Raw genomic sequence first — 18,517 nt, forward strand, 5'->3', positions numbered from 1 at the left:
GCCGATCTTGATTTTATTTTCTCTGGGTGGACCAATGTATTGCTCATAAAGTCTGACAAACTGAGATGGGAACAACTTACTCTCTCCTGAGCTCTATGAACATCATCATAAACAGCATCATACTTTATGTATGTGTGTGTATATATATATATATATATATATATATATATATATATATGTAACCTTTTCTGTATGCAGTACAACTTCTTCCAATTCAGGTAGTGCCACTCCAGTTTTATTAAAGCAGAACTCCTGGGGAATATTTGAGGAAGACAGAAATTTCATCTCAAGCAGGCACGCAAGATTCCATCCTTGTAAGAAATGAAGAAATGAAAGTTGTTGAAAGGAACTTCCCAAAATCACAGGAATGAGAGCCCTGGGATCTCAACTCTGCTTCCAGTGCTAGCTGAGCAAAAGGAGGTTGTTTTTGTTTATTTTCCAGTTGGCTCTGGGAATTTTTCCTCTCTCCCTACACAGTCACCAGGCTCCAGTGACTGAGAAGCAGGAGGTGAGGGTTTGAACAGGCTGATGAAAGCAAACCCTGAGGGCACACTGTAAGCTCTTGCATGTAATTTGTAAAACTAGGGAATCATTTCTTCTTCCTGATATGTTTTGAAGAAGATTACAACTGAATTCAGTGGAGTCTGAAACCAGGCACCATGGGTTGTGTTCAGACCTCCATGCAAAAGAAAGATAAGTTATTTTAAGACTACATCATGCTGGAAAACTGGTGTTCAAAATCACTCTAACATCCAGAAGTTGCCTATCTTGCCTTCAACTAGTTGCCTCCAATCACTCAACTGAAATCCATCTTAGTTTCCTCTTCCCAGGTTTTATAAACAGTCTTTTTTCAGTCCTAAAACTTACTCAGCAAATAGCCAAACATAGCTTTGCATGTCTGGCATTCAGCAGTAGATGACAGATGAGTTTATTATTGTTTACTTCCAACACTGATTGAATAAAATTTGATTGAAAATAAATTCCTTGTCATTACCTTTTGGAAGTTTGTTTGTAGTGCTCACAGTTTTCAGAAGGTAGTCCCATTTTTCCCTATTTCCCGTAATTTGTATTTTCCTGACCTATACTTTTATTCAGCAAAAATTAGGTATGCCTTTTAAATTCCAGAATGAAAGAAAATAAATCCATAGAGAACACTTATGGTTCAAGAAAATCCATAAATTTCTCCTCTACCATTTGATTGTCTGAAGGTGACTTGCCTGTACACCCACACCCTCCTTAGAGCCCCTGCATGGGGTTGTGTAGGTGTTTTCATTAGGGGATAAATGGAATTTGAGTCCAGCATTTAAAGGAAACATTTAAGTGACATCAGTGGTAAAAATATGACCATAATAAAGAAAATGCAGTTCCCCTGGAAAGGTGTTAACACATGGTTTCTCTCCACATATAGAATAGGAGGACCCTGCATAACCTTATAATGTAGGTATGGTAAGCACAACATACAGAAAGTTACATCTCAGCATTTCCCACATTATCAGCAATTTCAGGTAATAGATGGATGAGGGAAGCAATGTGTCATCCCATTTGTACTCTGCTGCCTCGGGGTGAGAACTCTGTTACCTGTCACCTTCAGGCCACAGTTTCCAGTGTATTAAGGCTGTCATTAATACAGCTTCTTCTGCAATTCTAAACACTGTGATTCTTTTCATTAATTAATTGAATTGATTTTTCAGTATTAAAATTAATTAGTAAAATATAACCCATTGTCATTATAAAATAACTAATAAGTTGATTATTTAAATATTTAAATGCCTGCATGTCTTAGGCAGGCATTTTAAAGTGCACTGGCATATTTGGTGAGTTGGTGACACTGTCAGCGGTAAGCAGCAAGCCTTATCTTGCCTTTCTCAATCTCACAGGTTTAATATGTACTCATAGTGAAAAAATGCTGTATTTCAGGTCTAGGGATTTTCTAAAAAAAGCCTTCCAACTGCAAACAGGTGTAGTCCCACATACATTTATCCACCAGGTAGCCTGAGATGGCAATGGAGTGTTGAACAGTTCATGAATGACATGAACTGCCTCCATTCATCTCAGTGGCTCTGAATCCTGCCAAATTCCCAGTGTCCTTACTTCAGTGCTTCAGGAGCAGCTGAGGCAGGGGAATAAATGTGTGGCAGTGTCTGTCCTCTCTGCTGGAGGCAAAACAGTTGCACTTAAAATACATGCTCAAATCTATGACCTTCTCTGAAGCAGGTTACAAGCTCAGACTGACCTGTCTATAAATATTTTAGAGGGTATGATTTCATCTGTGCAATGGATTCAGTGCTTCCTCCACACTCAGTGAGACCACACATATCTTATTACTCGGTATATTTAGATGGCACTGAATGAAGTCCTCAAATTTTTCATTGTGGAAGTATAGGGAAGCACCTTTGTTGAGGTAAAATACTTAACAAAATAAAATACTTAAAAATACTTGTTGAGGTAAAATACTTAAACAAAAATACTTATTACAATGGTGTACTGAAAAGTTAGCATACAACACTTCAAATTAAGCAGGTGTTTTTACTAAGTCCTGGGACATCCTGAGCAGTCCAGAGCAGTCACTGATTCACTTCTAACTGGAGTAGAAGAGTTCCTGGAGTTAACCTACCTGGGGAATTCATGAGCACCTACAATTCACAGGATGGTCCTCCACGCCATCTCCCTATCTGGGCACTTTTGACATGCAGTTTGTGTAAAGTAGTTTATGGCTTTTGTGCATTGGTAACCTTCCTTGCTCCAGATAGCTTCCTTTTGTAGACAGACATTTAATTTTATCTCCAAATTATAATTCTTTAAATAAATAACATTTTGATCTCACTGAAGACTTCCTTCCCTCCAAATGCTGAATGTGCTTGGGCTTCTAATGAGGGGGAGAAAATAGATCATCTGGCTATAGCATTTGGATTAATTGCGATCATTGCACCAGAAATATTTTAAATTCTCACAGAAGTCCCAGAAGTGAGGTACTTAGGCTGGAAAACAATAAGCAAAACCACAAGTGAACAGGAAAAATGAAGGAACCTATAAATATGTAGGGTATGGAGTGGCAAACTGTCAATTTATCCAATTAATTAGCAATACCTTTAAATATAGAAGCATTTAAAAACTGATGAACTTGCTTAGTAGGGTTCTTTGGTTCAGAACTCACTGGTGCATGACAGTGGGCTCCAAAGCATTTTTCCAGGTCTGTGTGGAAAAGTATTTATGAGAAAAAGTATTTCTTATTGAATGCAATGCTTTAATACCATAAATCTGCTATCTTTTCTTGCCATTATTTTGTCAAAGCTTCTTGATTTAATCCAAAGGGGCAGAATTTTTCAGTGTCCTAGAGAATGATTTCTATAATTATTTTTTTATAGAAGTAAACCAGGTACTGTATTATTTCACTTGTATTCTCCCTTCTGCTTGCTGAGCAGCCTGATAGTCCCCCTCAGATCACTGAGATCTCTGATACTGAAGAAAATCAGAAGAGGAGCCTGTCTGTCACCAGTTTGCATTACTCTCCAGACAGGGGTTTATCTGTGGAAGGGCAGGGGTGGGTTTGTAGGCACTCCCAGCTTACATTAGCACTGTCCCAGAGGAGTGAAGAGCACGCTCCCTGAGTCAAGGAGTGCTTTGCCTGCTGTTGTCTCCTGCCTGCCCAGCCCCTCTCCTGGCAGGGCTCTTGCTGGTGAGGTAGATGTCTGAAGTTCTACATCTTGATCTTAGATTTTAGGAACATATCATTGAAACCATCTGGGTGTGACTTGTCATTTGGGTAGGACTGATGGAGAAATTAGTCCTTGATGACCTCCAAGAGGTGGTTTTATTCACATTGTCCCTTCTTATCCAGTAGTCCCAGTATTCATTCTGAATTATGAAGTGAACTTTCCTAGCTGAGCTTCTCTTAAAATAAAAAGCCTGTGTCTCCACCTTGAAGAAGGAGGACATTATTCTGGGCTAAAATAATCTCCGTGGTTTGTTACCTGTGGGATCACCTGGAACACCATATAAAATAGATACAGAAATCATCAAAATAAACTATAAAAAAAACCCCCAAAGGTGTTTGCAAACAATTCTACTGATAAAAATGTAACGTAAAATTTGGAAGTTTGAGCAGCCTTTCTCAAAAATATTTCACTTCAATTTTTTCAGGAGTCACTGCTGTGATGCCTCTGCATTTTTTTTTACAGCTTAATCTATTGTGTCAAATGATGAACAGATGAAGACAGTAGAAGAATCTGTCTTGTTCTGACTGCCTTCAAAGCGTGAAAGAGCTGTGGACCTGAGTTATGAACATTGTCCAGATTAGGGGCTGGAACTGCTTTTTTTTGGCCGTATACAAAATAATGAGATTGATAAGACCAAGGCAGGAGGAAGCTCAGGAAATGCATCCCATTCTCAGCCTGCACAAACCAGTTTCACTGCTGGCCACGGCTGCAAGAGACAGAGTTCATTTCCTTTATTTTGTCTTGCCCAGTCTTTAACCAGCAGTAGCGGAGTAGCAGCGTGGAAAGCAGAATGTTTTTTTTGTTCCTATGGTTCTTCATTGCTCAATAATTGTGCAGTTACTGGCTTGAACACTGTTGTGCTGAGACACACTGTCCTTTCCAGGTAACGTTCCGGACAAGGATCTACCACTGCAACATTAACAGCCAAGGCGTCATCTGCCTGGACATTTTAAAGGACAACTGGAGTCCAGCATTGACCATTTCTAAAGTTCTCCTCTCCATCTGCTCCCTCCTCACAGACTGTAACCCCGGTAAGACAAATTAACTTTCATCTACTCATTCATTCGTCATTAACATTTGGTCAGCTCAGTAATGTCTGGTCAGTGCTCTGGTTTACTGATACCTACTGAAAAAAAACACCAAAATGTAAATTTTAGATGCTACTCATATAAATAGTATAAAAAGAGAACAGAATGCCAGAAGCTCAAGTGCAGTTTTAGTACTGGAGAAAAAAAAAAAAATTTAATTCAGAAAGTTTGATCAGTAGAAAATACCTTAGTATGCATAATTTGGATATTACAACCAGGATATTACCACCAAGAAATATTAATGAGTTAATAAATATTGAAAAGGAAAGCTTTCATTTAAATATGCTGATAATGTGGTCTCTGAAAAGAATATTAATAGCACAGACAATGATAGATGCCTAACGCAGACTCTACAAATAATGAAAATTAGTTTAAATGAGGTTTATTCAATATCTCGGACAGCCAGCATGGGTATTCAAAGCAAGCTGTCATTCTTGTTAACTAGCATAGCACTTAACCTCTCCCCTCAGCTCTTTTAGATTTGTTTTATGCCTTTGACCACTAGATCTGTAATTTCCACTTTCTCTTACCCTATTTACCAACACATAATTCTGACTGTAGCCTTGGAAAACCATAATATATAGAAATTACTAAAGAATCACTGAAGAAAAATTATGTGATATGTTTATATGTCATGAGGGTTGTTGATGGTTTGTTTTTTAATACACACTTCATGTTATTTTTAATTTGCCCAACGGGCTAAAAATTGCTTTGAAAAGGGCAGAATGTGTGATTCTGGCATAATCAGGGGCTGAATCAAAACCTGTAATAGAGCACTGAAATATTTCAAAACTCAAAATAAGGTGAGAACAGGCAAAAATGTGATTGACTGCTTTTCTTTTTATGTGGGTTTGCTGCTGTATAGAACATTGAAACCTGTGGTGCTCCTTTCAGCTGGGAGGTGGAGTGATAGAGTGTTACCATTTTAGGCACATTTATTTCAGGTGGATTGAATGCTCTCTGCTAACATCTCTGAAAGATTGATTTCTGTTAGTGTGTGGCCAAAAATATGCAGAAGTGTCTGTAGGTAGTCAGGCCAGATAGATGACAGAAGTGTACAAAAACCAAATTAATATTTACTCATGTGTCTTAGAGACCAGGTAAAGAGCTAGAGACACTGCAAAGCTGTGTAGGGGTTGAGAAACGGGCAGTGAATACATGCTGTCTCATAGGGATACAGATACTCTCTTTGGAGGGATACAGTCATCTTGAGAGCTGGACAGTTTCCAGCAGTGATTTGAAATTTAGAAATTCACTGCTTATGCCTTCTCAATCTTAAATCCTTACAGACACTGTCAAACAACAGTTTTAGCATATCAAGTGTGTAAGAGAAATACTGAAAACAATTATCCATACTGTATTACCATGTAGAAGTAGTTAATACGCAAAAAATGGGAAGTTCTTCCATTTAGCCTCTTTCAGTTAGCAGCCACAGGCATTGTCTTGAGCACAGTAAATAAAACAATTTTATGACATTTCATTTTCAAATCTTCTCTTTAATTATGAAGTAGTTTTGGATTTTTTCACTGCTTCATGGTAAAATTTTCCCCTTTTTTTGATGAATTTACACAAATTCTTAATTGGTATCCCAGTCCCACAAGGCACTGGTGGGACGTATTTTTGAAGTGCTAAGTCATTTTTGCCTTCCTTGGTAATTGCCGGTTTCATGTTAGATATTCTTTTATTTAAAAGTGAACTTTGAATGTTAGTGATGAACAGCAGAAGGCTTGCAGAAATTTACGAGTCCTTACTTTTCATCATATTGCCCAATATGATTTTTTCTGATATTTCATCATTAAAAAAATATTGGTCACTTACCATCAGGTGGATGGATGGATGGATGGATGGATGGATGGATGGATGGATGGATGGATGGATGGATGGAAAGAGTTGTCACTGATACATATGCCATTGAAACATATCACATATTTATACACATAAGTAGCTTCAGAAACATGCATACATGCATATATATTTTTTACAGCTGGGAGTAATTTTCTAATCCTTCAGTCGTCTCTTCATCTAACTAGTCTGCCCCTTTCTAAAGGCAGAGACACAACAGGGGTCTCGATTTGATAAGCAACTTTGAACTCTTTTTTCACCATTCATCAGCCAGAAGCAGATCAGGTCAAATGGAAAGGCAACGTTGCATCTCCCACAAACATAAACATGCAGGATGGGCGAGTCTTCCACCCTGGCCTCTGAAGCGAAGAATCGAGTATCAGTTACCCCCTACTCTTACATTTATGCAAATCTTCATTAGAACAACAAATAGGAGTAAGAATGGCAGCTAATTTAGCCTCAGTCATACACAGTGATTAAACGGCGCTGAAGCACAGCTGCAGCTTCATTGGCGAGCGCTGCTATTCTTCTCCAGCAGGCTGAGCAAATGAAAAGAGGTATTTGCTCCTGCCGCTCCTGTCATTCACACAGTAATCTACAAAAGCCACGGAGAGAGTCTCTTCCCTCCCTGGTTATACATCACCGCCCTTTGTTCCCTATCACTCCAGGCAGGAGCAAGTTTGTCCTTTTTAAACAGCTAATACAATCCTTTACTCATAAGCTGTCTCAGACCCTTCAGTCCTGATTATTATTAATTGCCTCTGTTTTGCTTGGCAGTATCAGCCACTAAACTGTGTTAATGAAAGGTCTGAATTTTGTAACAGCTGGCTGACTTTTCCATGGGGGGAAGGGGTGCCGTAGGGTTTGTGTATGACTGAACACATGTGCATTATCTGGGAGTGCGAGAGAGCCAAATGTATCAGAGGGATGGGAGAGATGGTGGGATGCACTAGCCCAGTCCAGGCATTAGCATTTTCCTTTGAGGTGCTACTCAAGGCAGCCACACACATCCCTTTCTACAGATCAGGGCTCCAGTCCTGTAAATACTTTGGCATGTGCATGAGCAACCCCACAAAACCTGATAGATATCTTCACCTGCATGAAACAGAGTGCGTGAGTGAGTGAGTGAGTGAGTGAGTGAGTGAGTGAGTGAGTGAGTGAGTGAGTGAATGTTTATAGGCTCTGTGCTTGAGTACTGAAAATGCCTGCTTCCAGTGTTAGCTGCTAGGACTGGCCTGTGTGGGCAGTTAGTCACTGCAGAGTGACTCCATGTGGACACTCCCCTCTTTGAAAATGTATTAAGTTACAAAAACCTGTCCTGCTTGGACTAAAAGTCAACTATACTTTAAGTGTTCAAGCAGAGCCTGGGGAGTGTAAATTTCCACACTGCCTTAATCTGAAGAGATTTCAAGTGCAGCTGGCCATTGAGGTTTTGTGTTTTACTGAGTTTGAAGTGCTAAGCAAATTAATTATTTTTTATAGTTACAGAGCTGGTGATGCTGATCTAGGTTAGAATGTTTATTTTTCTCAGTTGATCATTGCCATCCTGGCCCTGCCAAACATTCTTGAGCCCCAGGAAAAATATCATTTGCAAATGCTTCAGAGAAAGTAAATTGTAACACTGCAACACTTTTCTTTGCATGGCTTCTTTCTTCACATTCAAAATCTGAACTTGGCTGGCCTGATTATCCATGATGTCTGAACAGTCTTAACATCGAATCATGTCTGCTTAAAAACACCCAGCTAAGCCTTGATTAGAACATCAGAACAAAGCCTGCCTCTCCCTCACACCAGCTTCTTCCTTTCTGGTGTCGTCCTCTGGCTCTGGCTCCTTACCATTTTCCCCACATGCAAATTCCATGGCCAGTGGTGATTTTATCCCTCAGTTGGCATTCTGGAAGCAAATGCTTTGCTGCTGCTCCTGGCCCTCTTCCCACGAGCTCCTGCGATCGGGATGTGCCAGGGGGTGCACACAGAGGAGGAGTGGCAGACTGAGATGTGGCCAGCCACGATATTGCTTTTCCACAAACATTGGGCTGAACATTTGGATGGCAGCTGTAGCCAAAGTAACTGCTGAAGGGCTCTACAGACCCTCACTTGCTTTGCTCTTTAGAAACCTCTGCTTGATTCCCAAGCTGAACTGACTCACAGGAATTTTATACCCACTGGTTTTTAAGCGAGTCTTGTCCTATACCTTAAAGTGACCATTTTTCTGTTTTTCACTCCTGGTGTACTAATTAAGAACCATCCTCTTCCCCTGTTGTCTTTATTTAAAGCACACTACCAGACCTGTGTCTATGAGCCTCCTTCTGTAGAGAGGCTTTCTGTTCCCCTGCTCATCTTCACTGCACTCATCCTTCCTAAATGCTCCTGACTCCTGGAGTTTACTGGGGCATGAGGCACAGCTAGGCAGACTAACCTGCTCATCATCACCTTCATCCAGGTGGAAATATTTGCTGCTCCCTGTTGGATGTGCCTATCTCACTTGGCAGCCATACCAAAGGTTATTTCTGTCTTAGCCCTGTCATTTCCACTGTTTGTCTGCTTTTACCCAATTGAGTGAAATGGTGGAGAAAGGGAAAGAGGAAAAGGAAAGAGGAAAAAGGAAAAAAAAAGAAAGGAAGAGCAGAAAAAAAGAAAAGGCTTTTGCTAGAAAGGATGAAACCTCTGCATTAACCTCTGGCAAAGGATATGCTCAAAAAACTGCCTGCAGTACCCGCTTCACTGGGGTCAGCACTAGTCGAGTTGGTTGCTCTGCTCTCAGATATATATTTCAGTGACATATTATCAGTGTAAAGATGCTTGTCTGGTTACCTTTTAAACTCACCAGAAAGTGTGAGGCAGTTAGTTTAGGCAGTTTGTTTGTCATCTGTAAAGTTTGCTGTGAACGTAGTTTGAAGCATGCATGTCCTCACAAAAAATGTTCTTATGAGAGTCAATGAGTAGCACTACATTACTTTGGACAAGTAGCACTACATTACTTCAATGTGAGACCCATCAATTTTTACAGTAGTTACAGTTTCACGGCACATCTGAAAAGTAGACTATTTATGTTAAAAAACTCTGCAACATTATGGCTTTCAAATATATTGTACCCCAGTTACAAGTAGATGTGCTGTTTTTTACAAGTACTGCCATGAATCATGAATTTACTGGATGGTTTCATACTTTGTTAACCCACATGAAGTAATGTGACTGTGCATTTTAATGACTTACATTTATCTAAGCATAGATAAGCAAAGTCAAAGATCCTAAGGTTATGGGGATCTTTATGTGTCTCACTAAGGGACACCAGACATGCTTTTTAGCTTTATTCATATGAGTCATCCTTACATTTTGCCTTTGTCTTCCCTAGAAACCTCTTGTTTTTATCACAGAGTAGGTGTAATAAGCAATTTTGGATAACATACTATTGTTCTCTTTCTATGGCAATTACAAATTATCCATGTGGTTTGGCATGATTTAGGTCTGCTAAAAGATATTAACACCCTTACATACACCTGTATGAAGGTTCTGGTATTTAAGAAAATTTGGAGGTGGGATTCAGTTATTACATTATTATTTTTCTTTTTTTCTTTTTTCTTTTCCTTTTTTTTCCCCCCTTTATCATTTTCCTAAGGGTGTGCAAGGTTCTGTACTCTTGTTGCTGAGGGTATAAAATCCCAGTTCTGTCATCTTTTGCAGAAAAGGATTCAATAGTGTAATTTAATGCATATCTTTGATCCTCAATGGGATCTAAAACAGCACTTTGGAGAGTGATTTTTCAACATAATCTTAAAAGCTCTAAAAGCCTGAACAGTATTTGCCCTGCTACAAAGCTGCTGGAATTGCTGCTGTTACCAGAACCTCTGCAAAACACAACTAGGTGGGGAGATTTAAGTCAGACAACATGCATGGGAGGTGTATTTGTTTTGGTTGAGGGTGGGGTTCTCCTGCTGCAATGCCACTGTCCTGTCCCGTGGCAGGTTTGCCTTCAGCAGCCGTCCCAAATCCAGCTGTTGGAATTGCTCCGCTCAGGGTTCATATCCCCAAGTGCAACATGGAGAGATCTGCTATCTAGAAAGCTTTGAGCACCTCCACATTTTGAATTTCTGTTGGTATTTGGGAAACTTAAGTTTCATCTGAGTGTTTGTTCGTAGCAATTTCACAATCTCTACAGATCTGTGTAAGGTAATGACAGAAATACCTGGACTACCCAATATACAGTGCAATACCCATGGAATTGTCTTCTGCACACCCCAGACAAAAGGGAGTAGGTTCACTTAAACCCTCTCAGGAAAGTGCATCTCCCACCAGGAGCTGGAGTGAGGCTGCCAGTCTTTGATGCCCACTGACACACTCCATGCTCCTGACACTGCTTTGGGCTGATCATCTCTGGCACAAGGGCACCAAGAGCCAGAATTGCCTCAGCCACTTAAAAAACAAGTGTATGTCAATGCATCAGGTTCCACAGGAATAGCTCTGCTTCTTCAGCCAGCAAAGCCCCAGCCATACCAGCATGCATTTTAATACACTAATAGATGTCCACTGTATCAATAAAAAAGATCTATTTTCAGAATTACTGTGATACTTGAAAACGCTTTCTCATCCAAAAAAAAAAAAGTTTAAAATAAATCCAAGGCAGCTTAATAAAGGAAAATGTAACATAGCTGTAATAATAAAATCTGTTCCATGCTGGAGCATTTGGCTCGGAGTGGGAATTTGGCTGACTTGTGGTCACAGCTCTGCTATTTGGCTTCCATGTTCCAACTTTAAAATAGCTACCCAGCCCTAGGTAATGAAGAACAGGTCTGTGCTCCTCACCACTCAGCAGCCTGGATGTATCTTCATTTCTCTCCATTATTCCATATATATCAATCTAGCAGGAAGCATGTACCATGTTCCTCCTCATCTGGTGCTTCCCCATAGCAGAGGCTGCTTTCTGTCAGTGCTGGTTCACATCAGGTGCTCCTTCTGCAATTTTTAGACTTCCCAATTATCTTCTTTTCCCCTCACCCCCAGCTGTGAAGTGAATTTAGGAACTCTGGATGACAGCAAGTTCAAAGGATGAGCCACTTCTCATTTTCCTCATTCTTGTAATTTTTTTCCTTAAAGCCATAATCTGCACGTTTTGCTACTATCAGAAGCTGCTTCAGAATCCAATCTGATTTTTTTACTTTTTCATTTAACATCTTATCAGCTTTGTTCAGTTTATCAAAAAGGACTTCTAGGTTTTCTGTGCCTAAGAACATGCTGTTGTGGTTTCTAGGGAAATTTTGTTCCCTTTTTGAACATTTTTGTCAAGACATATAGAAGACAGGAAACTATAAGTACTCCTTATAAATACTCATTCTTTAATAATCCATATTTGAGTAGATTGGTCAAATGTGATGAATATTCTGGAAAATAACTGAAATACTTTTAAGTCAGTAAAACAGTATTAATTTGTCCCATTTTATGAGGCTGGCTAAGCTCTGCTACTTTGATTCTTTCCTGGCACCCACAGGCTACCAGGTGCAATGTCACAACATAGTACTATCAGACATACAACAAAACAATCTCATTTTCCCATATATCCTTTTTGTAAGCAACAGAGGGTCATGTAAACAATGAAATTGCTCTGTTGTCTGTGATTATTTATATTCTTTAGCTTGGAGCTGTTTTTTCCCCTTTTCTTCAGAGTTTGTATACTGTACTCTGTCAGGAAGTGGGCAGGTTTCTGGGCTCTTTCAGCACAATGGAAAATGCTTTCTTTGTATCTGAAGCAGGAAAATACTCTATGCCATGTCACTCAAGCATGGCAACGAGTAACACAGAGTAAATGAAAGTTAAAGCAGCCAGGAGTCAGTTCGGGGAGTAATGGTTTTTGGTTTGTTCTGAGTTGCAACATAACCTTTCTGTTCCTTTTTACATTTCTGATGCGAGTTGTCTCCAGAAGAGATGAGCTCGCTCAGGAGGCTCTGGCTCAGCAAAGACAAAGTGCAGTGTGGGGTTGCTCTGGTGCCTCGGTGCTGCTGGATGGGGAGCAGAGCAAATGGGTATTTGGCATAAAGGACATCCTAAGAAGTTGTCCCAAGGGAGCATGAAAGGAAAATGCAGCATAAAACTGATGGGGTTTGTTCTGCTCTCAGTGAGTGCAGAATGACTTCATCAAAGATGGGGTTGTCTAGAGAAAAACATGAGCAAAGAGACCCCATTAATTGCAACGAAGATCTTTTTGCAATAAAGTACTCATGTATCTATTAATACTGTACATTCCCCTCCCTGCTCTGCAGAACCTGCTGCATAGGTAAATTTATATATTTGGACTGATCATATCACAGAATCTAGAGCTGATATTTACAAATTCGTGGTAGTTCATCAGTGCTTTCTCTTTCCATTCCTTTTAAATATACTGTGCTACTCCAGTTATATTGTAGTGTGCATGCAATACTAACTTCTATTCCATAGTTTGAATCACAGCTTCTCATATTCTGAGCTGAACACACAGTACCAATATGTTAAAGGCATTTAGGCACCTAAAGCTGCTGGCTGACAGCTGTCAGGGTTTTCAGTACTTCCCATGGGATTTACACATCTGAAGTCTCACTAGGAGCCTCTCAGCACTGCCAGGAAGAGACTTGCTATACATCTGGTCTTTAAATATTTGCAGACACGTACACCTATATATCTTCAACTCTGTGGACAGGATCTATAAACATGGTATTAAACAGATGTAAATGCAAGAAATGCAGCAGCACATTATGAAAATTGCATATAGATATGCATTGAAATAGAATTAATTTCCTTTGCCATGAAAAGCTGATGAAACTGTTACAAGATTTGTTCTTATCAGTTGACTAAGTCCCCTCAACATGAACTCATAACTGTGGGGATTATTATAACAGCAGGGAAAACATTTGTGAACTGTCATCCCTTTAGTAGTTCTCAGGAAAATATGTCTTGGAATATCTCCTAATTATGTGTGCAGGGGGAGGAGGCTTGGATCAGGATTACTATTGATGTTGGCCTAAATCATTGCTCTTTTCAGTTGCACTTTGACAACACCTTATGGGTAGAAGACCATTATTTGTGAGCATAGAGGCTTTTAGTGTGTATAGATTTAGGCTATTCAAAGCTCACAAGACTTCATTAAAAAGATTAATACAAAGTAAGATTGTTTAGAAATACTTCATTTTAAACCCCCCATTATGGTTTCAGAAGTCTACAGTCTGTTTAATTTTTTTTTCATTCTGAAAAATGTCTGGAAATATTTACATGAGAAAATTGGAGGGTTTATGTAATTTAGAAAGCAAATGGTAGAGATTATTTTTAAAAATAAAAGCTGGATTTTGTGGTATCCAAGGCATGATGCAGTCATTAGCTATAGCTCCAGATGCCAGTCACAGACACACTTACCCTGTTCCTTTTTTTTTTTTTCCTGATGTATCTGGAACTCTGCAAAGAATAATGAGTAGAAGGAGTACAGTCACTCTCTAGCAGAAGACCAGTGCTACTCATTGAGTCAGGTACATTGCCTGCAACTGCTCATCCCTCAGTGGTTCAGAGACAAGTGTAAAAATCCCTCAAAGCACTTTACTCACACAGTAATTCACAGGAGAGGAAATTCCCTCTTAGCCACAGCTAAGAGATTATGTGCTGAAGTGTGACCTTCATGCTTTTTAATGGTAGCACAGGTGGTGCATGGCTACCAAGTTTTCTAATTGAATTTGAGTTTCCTAAATCACCTTCTAGTATTTCTGCGCTATAATTTTTGTGTTTGCTTAACAATTTGATGTATGAAACATCTCCTTCTTTCAATTTTTGCTAAATGTGGTGGGGATTTTTTTGTGTTCCTTTCTTGTCATGGAAAAGATACACAAGACCACTTTTTTTCTTTTTTAATCTTCTTTACCGAATTACCTGTCACATCTTATTGTGTGGATTTTTTCCATCTCAAATAAATCACCTTAGATTTCAACCATTCCTTAAATGGAAAAGCTTTGACCATGCTATTAACGATTGCTTGTCCTTTTCAATAATGTTTCTGCTCCTAATTTGTTTTTGCTTAGGGAGATGTGAGAAAAATTGAACTTCAGACATAATAATACCCAACCATCAGTTTATTAAGTGTCATCTAATTAAATCAGAGATTGACTAAAATCCAAATCAGTAAAGAGGCTTTGTACATCTGTGACAAGAAATAAATGTAAAGGGATGTAACTGGCACTCATAAGAAAAGAGTCTTGTCACAACACTTAACTGTTCCTCATTTTTATTATTCCTCAGAAGGAGTTTCTAAAACATCTAAAATACAGTCTTATCACAAAATGGAACTAAAGCTGGAAAAATATACACCTGGCTTTTGGGGTTGGATTTTTTACATGAAACTTATAGAAACTATATGATAAATATACATACTGGGCTTTTAAAAGTTAGTTGATTTCTGCTCAAGAAGTTTCTTCACAGAGTTTCTTTAAGCTGAGGCTCAACCATCATTAAATTAAAAGTCCTTGAGAAAATGCATGAGTGATGGATGCTACAAATACGAAAGGTTACCATTCATTTTCTTTCCAATAAACATATGTAATTTAAAATACTACCAGTGGAGGTTTCCTTTGCCCATTAGCTCAGAGAGAAGACAGGTACTCTAGAGCATACACGTAATAAATCTTTGCGTGAACCAAGACCAAAATAAGTCACAAACATTAAATGTTTAGCAATGTGAAGTATTTAAATACAGCTCTTTGTTATTTTTCATATGTTAAATACAGATTTCTAGCTTAATTTCAATGAGTTCCAAGGTAAAAAGTAAACTGCCTTTTAAAACACGCTCTAATGTTTTACAGTCATTAAATATTTTTTCTATGTTTCATGCAAGTTTTGTCTGCCAATACAGACATGTCTTTAATCACATTGGAATCTTTTTTTTCTTTTTTTTTAATGAGGTAGATACATCACTTGCAGGCTTAACCCATTCTACTGAATAAATTTTTCTCACTAATATAACTGTATATATTTAAAGGAAAAATATATAAAACCAGAAAATTAATAAATTTAGATATCACATTCTAATTTCACAGTACTTTAATCATTATTCCCAGTCAGTAAAAATAGCTCAAATCTCAAATGCGTAAACTGGCATCAGTCCTGGTGAGCTTTCATACTCCAGATTTTTCATTTAGACTTTGTTCCATTTTTCTAAGGGTTTGTTTTGTGCGTTTGTTGATCTTCTTTTTCCCTGTGTACCTTTTTTAATGCAAAGGCAAGGACAGATTTTCAAATTTCTTGCCATACGTTTCCAACTGCCTAAGAACCACCCTCAGGACCCTGATTAGCACAACTATTTTTAAGACTGATTTTTCCTGTTCCTAAAATGCATTTATTTTTGTTTCACCATAGAAATCACACTGCTTCACATTCTTTAAGCTCCTGAAAGGAAGCCTGCTACATTTGGCTAACAGATTCCCAATAAGAATGTAGAGTCAGTCCTGAAAAGCAAAATTTATAAGCCTGGATATGTTAGCTATTAAATCATTTAGTCTCTCACTTTCTTGCATAAGATTTCAGAAATTAGTATTCCTGAGTCATTCAGATTCTGCCTTCAGAGATGATTTACACCGCTGCAAGACACGTCTCTCGTATTTTGCATGGCTAATTTTCTTCTTTATTCAGCAGGGGAGGAGGAAACAGTTGTTTGTTTTTTACAGTTTTGCAGATCTATCAAAGGCAACAAATAAAACAAATTATATGCAATGTGGGTTTCAGAATCCCTATTTTCACAGCAAATTAAGTTCAGGTGCGTTAGTTGGAGCTATAGACAGCTACTTAAATAGCAAAATATGTGGTGCAATTGTCCCAAATTTAAGGATGGGCTGTACTGTAAGATTTCATATGCATGTGGGATACAGAAATAGAGCTTTGATTAGTAAATTGTTTGTAGAATTTTCCATCTGTACAAGGCTTCGAAAAAGGCCCTTCTGTGGAGTGGAGCATTTACAGCTCCAAGATGAATTTGATTTCAGAAAATTCTCAGGGGCTGGAATCCTCATTGCTTGGGTTTTTATAATACTGATTAGATAAAGTGGCTGTATAAAGTGGCATGAAAGTAGAACTTACTGTAAGACATAATATTATACTAGCAGAAGGAATTCCTTAATGACCTTCTGTGTCTTTTTCATCTCTACCTTGTGTAGCTTTTTTCTACAGCTCAGTCTCAGAACTCTTTATGCCAATGCCTGAAATCATTTTGCAAAGTGATTATCATTTAGTCAGGCATGCCACTGGAGTCAATGTGACCTCTCAGGTAGGAAAGATAAGATTTCCAAATAAAGTTATTTTAACTGTTACTAAATAAGAAATTATTGCTGTAAAATATCACAAATTCAATCTTTTTTCAAGTGTTGCCATGTAACTTCGTTGCAACTAATCCAGGAGTAAAACCTGCCTACATGATGAGTGCTACTTATTTTGTTTACCCTGTTTTTCCTTCTAGTCCTATTAGAACCTGTTCATAATTAGGCATAATTATATTCATGTTCTGAAGTTAATCTAGAAGTGGATAGTCCAGTTGGTTGCTAAAATGGGGTCATTTTCTCACTCACCTGCTGATTCCCCGGTCCTTACCTGTATGGATGGGGAATGGAGAGGCACAACTGATTTTGTGTTATTGGGTAACAGTAAGAGGTGCACTCATGCAAGGCACACCTAAGTTCCTATTCCTGTTCCAATGGATGTTCAACCTGCCAAGGGATTTCAGGCCTTGGGCTATGAATGAGTTTCATTTAGTAGGCCTTTAGAAGGGATAAAAATCTTCACTAAGCTCACCTTTTGTAAATAAAGGCCTCTTGTATTCTTTTGACATTTTTATGGGATTCTTAATAGCAGTTTAGGATTTAAATTTGACAAATTAATAATGAGGTTTGGATTTAAATTTGACAAATTAATGATGAGATTTAATCGGACGAGAAGGGGAAAATCAGATTAAACCAAAATGAGCAGCATTCATAGTACTTGTAGGCTTTTCTATTTTCTGAGGATGAATTGCAATAAAAGTATAAAGGGATAGATTCAAGAGCAGGATTCAGATGACTCCTGCATCTGACCTAAAATGGGTATGTTTAAGTTGAAGATTTTTAATATTGCTCACATTCAAACACTCTTTTAAGAGTGAAAATGGCTTTAGGACTCATTTTTCTCTTAGTGTCTAAAAGCCTCGATGTCTAAAAGATCAGACCGTGCAGTAACACCTCCTCCCTTCCTGTCCTCTGCGAGTCCACTTAGCAAGTGGATCCTATAGGACCTCCTGGTTTTCTTGCAGAGCAATCTGCCTTTGGTACATGTGATTATAGGATATCTAACCCCTCACAAAGCATGGTCACAGAGAATAGCTTTACCCTCAGTTGCTTAGGGGTTAAAATGTTTGCTCAGGATGTGTAAGACCCATAGGTCAATCCTTTGCCTGGAGGAGGTGATTAGTGGGAAATAAGGAGAGACAAATCCAGAGGAAAACTGGTTCCATTATTTTTAGACGGAAGAAATGCCAAACACACGAGCATTCCTACAGAATGCTATCCCTCCCTATCCCGAGCTGTCCCTCTCAGTGAGTCTTCTGACACATGAAAAAAATCACATCCACAGCGCTTTTCTGAAAATGCACTTATGACCCTATGGATAAAAGCCAGTTTAATTATGGGTCTTAGCATTTTGGTTGCTTGACAACATGTTGAGATCCGAGGGCTGTGATTTTCTTATTATCCGCTCACAGCCATCTTCCACAAGGTAAATGCATATTGCTGTAGCTTCTTCAAATTTTATCAAACCACATGCCATGTAATGTCTTTCAAATTAAGTTCTACAGTTACTAACACCATTTTATTAATTTTTTTTTAATAGCAACGACTGCTTCCCAAT

The 18,517-nt window shown here is 38.6% G+C and overlaps 1 protein-coding gene across 2 annotated transcripts in view; it reads left to right on the top strand.

Moving 5' to 3' along the window:
- LOC132327224 (ubiquitin-conjugating enzyme E2 E2) overlaps positions 1–18,517 on the top strand; it is a 202,039-nt gene that overhangs the window by 174,535 nt on the left and 8,987 nt on the right. For both annotated transcript variants that reach the window (XM_059846192.1, XM_059846183.1), the window contains exon 5: positions 4,600–4,747. In XM_059846192.1, coding sequence (XP_059702175.1) covers positions 4,600–4,747 — 148 coding nt within the window. The remainder of the gene's footprint in view (positions 1–4,599; positions 4,748–18,517) is intronic.

The sequence above is a fragment of the Haemorhous mexicanus genome, chromosome 1 (assembly GCF_027477595.1).
Source record: "Haemorhous mexicanus isolate bHaeMex1 chromosome 1, bHaeMex1.pri, whole genome shotgun sequence".
In the NCBI taxonomy this organism is placed as follows: Eukaryota; Metazoa; Chordata; class Aves; order Passeriformes; family Fringillidae; genus Haemorhous; species Haemorhous mexicanus.